General features: G+C 48.7%; 1 protein-coding gene across 1 annotated transcript in view; it reads right to left on the reverse strand.

Annotated features, from left to right (window-relative positions):
- Window positions 1–17: 17 nt before the first annotated feature.
- The window catches only part of LOC119587840 (protein obstructor-E-like), a 19,203-nt gene continuing 18,830 nt past the window's right edge, over window positions 18–390 (reverse strand). The window contains exon 5 of the mRNA XM_037936545.1: window positions 18–188. Within this exon, the coding sequence (XP_037792473.1) occupies window positions 56–188 (133 nt within the window). The 3' untranslated portion in view covers window positions 18–55. The remainder of the gene's footprint in view (window positions 189–390) is intronic.

The raw sequence follows: 390 nt of genomic DNA on the forward strand, positions 1-390 counted from the left end.
CATTTATAATCCTTTACTCATATCTACCATGGATTTTATTTTCTGCTTTTCGCACTTAGTTCTGCCTTCGCTGAGCGAGCTGCTGCTTCAGCTTCTGGAATTCCTCCTCTCTCTTGAGCTGGGCGAGGCGAGCCTTCTCCTTCCTGTCCCTGATGGCGGCCAGCTCCTCGGGGGGGTAGTAGTTTTGGCTGTGGGGGGAGAGGAACGCGGGGGGAGGGGCGTGAGTACACTGGAGGCGGGCTTATCGAAGTCATAATATGGTAATTCGGGAACTGTTTTATAAATTCGGTGATGCCATGGCTGGTTTGGGATACTGGTGTTTTCACAGCGGTTGGTAGAGCTTGGTGAATGAATTGAATGCTGGTTTGATAATATTTTGGGATTAAAATA

The sequence above is a fragment of the Penaeus monodon genome, chromosome 23 (assembly GCF_015228065.2).
Source record: "Penaeus monodon isolate SGIC_2016 chromosome 23, NSTDA_Pmon_1, whole genome shotgun sequence".
NCBI classification, from domain to species: Eukaryota; Metazoa; Arthropoda; class Malacostraca; order Decapoda; family Penaeidae; genus Penaeus; species Penaeus monodon.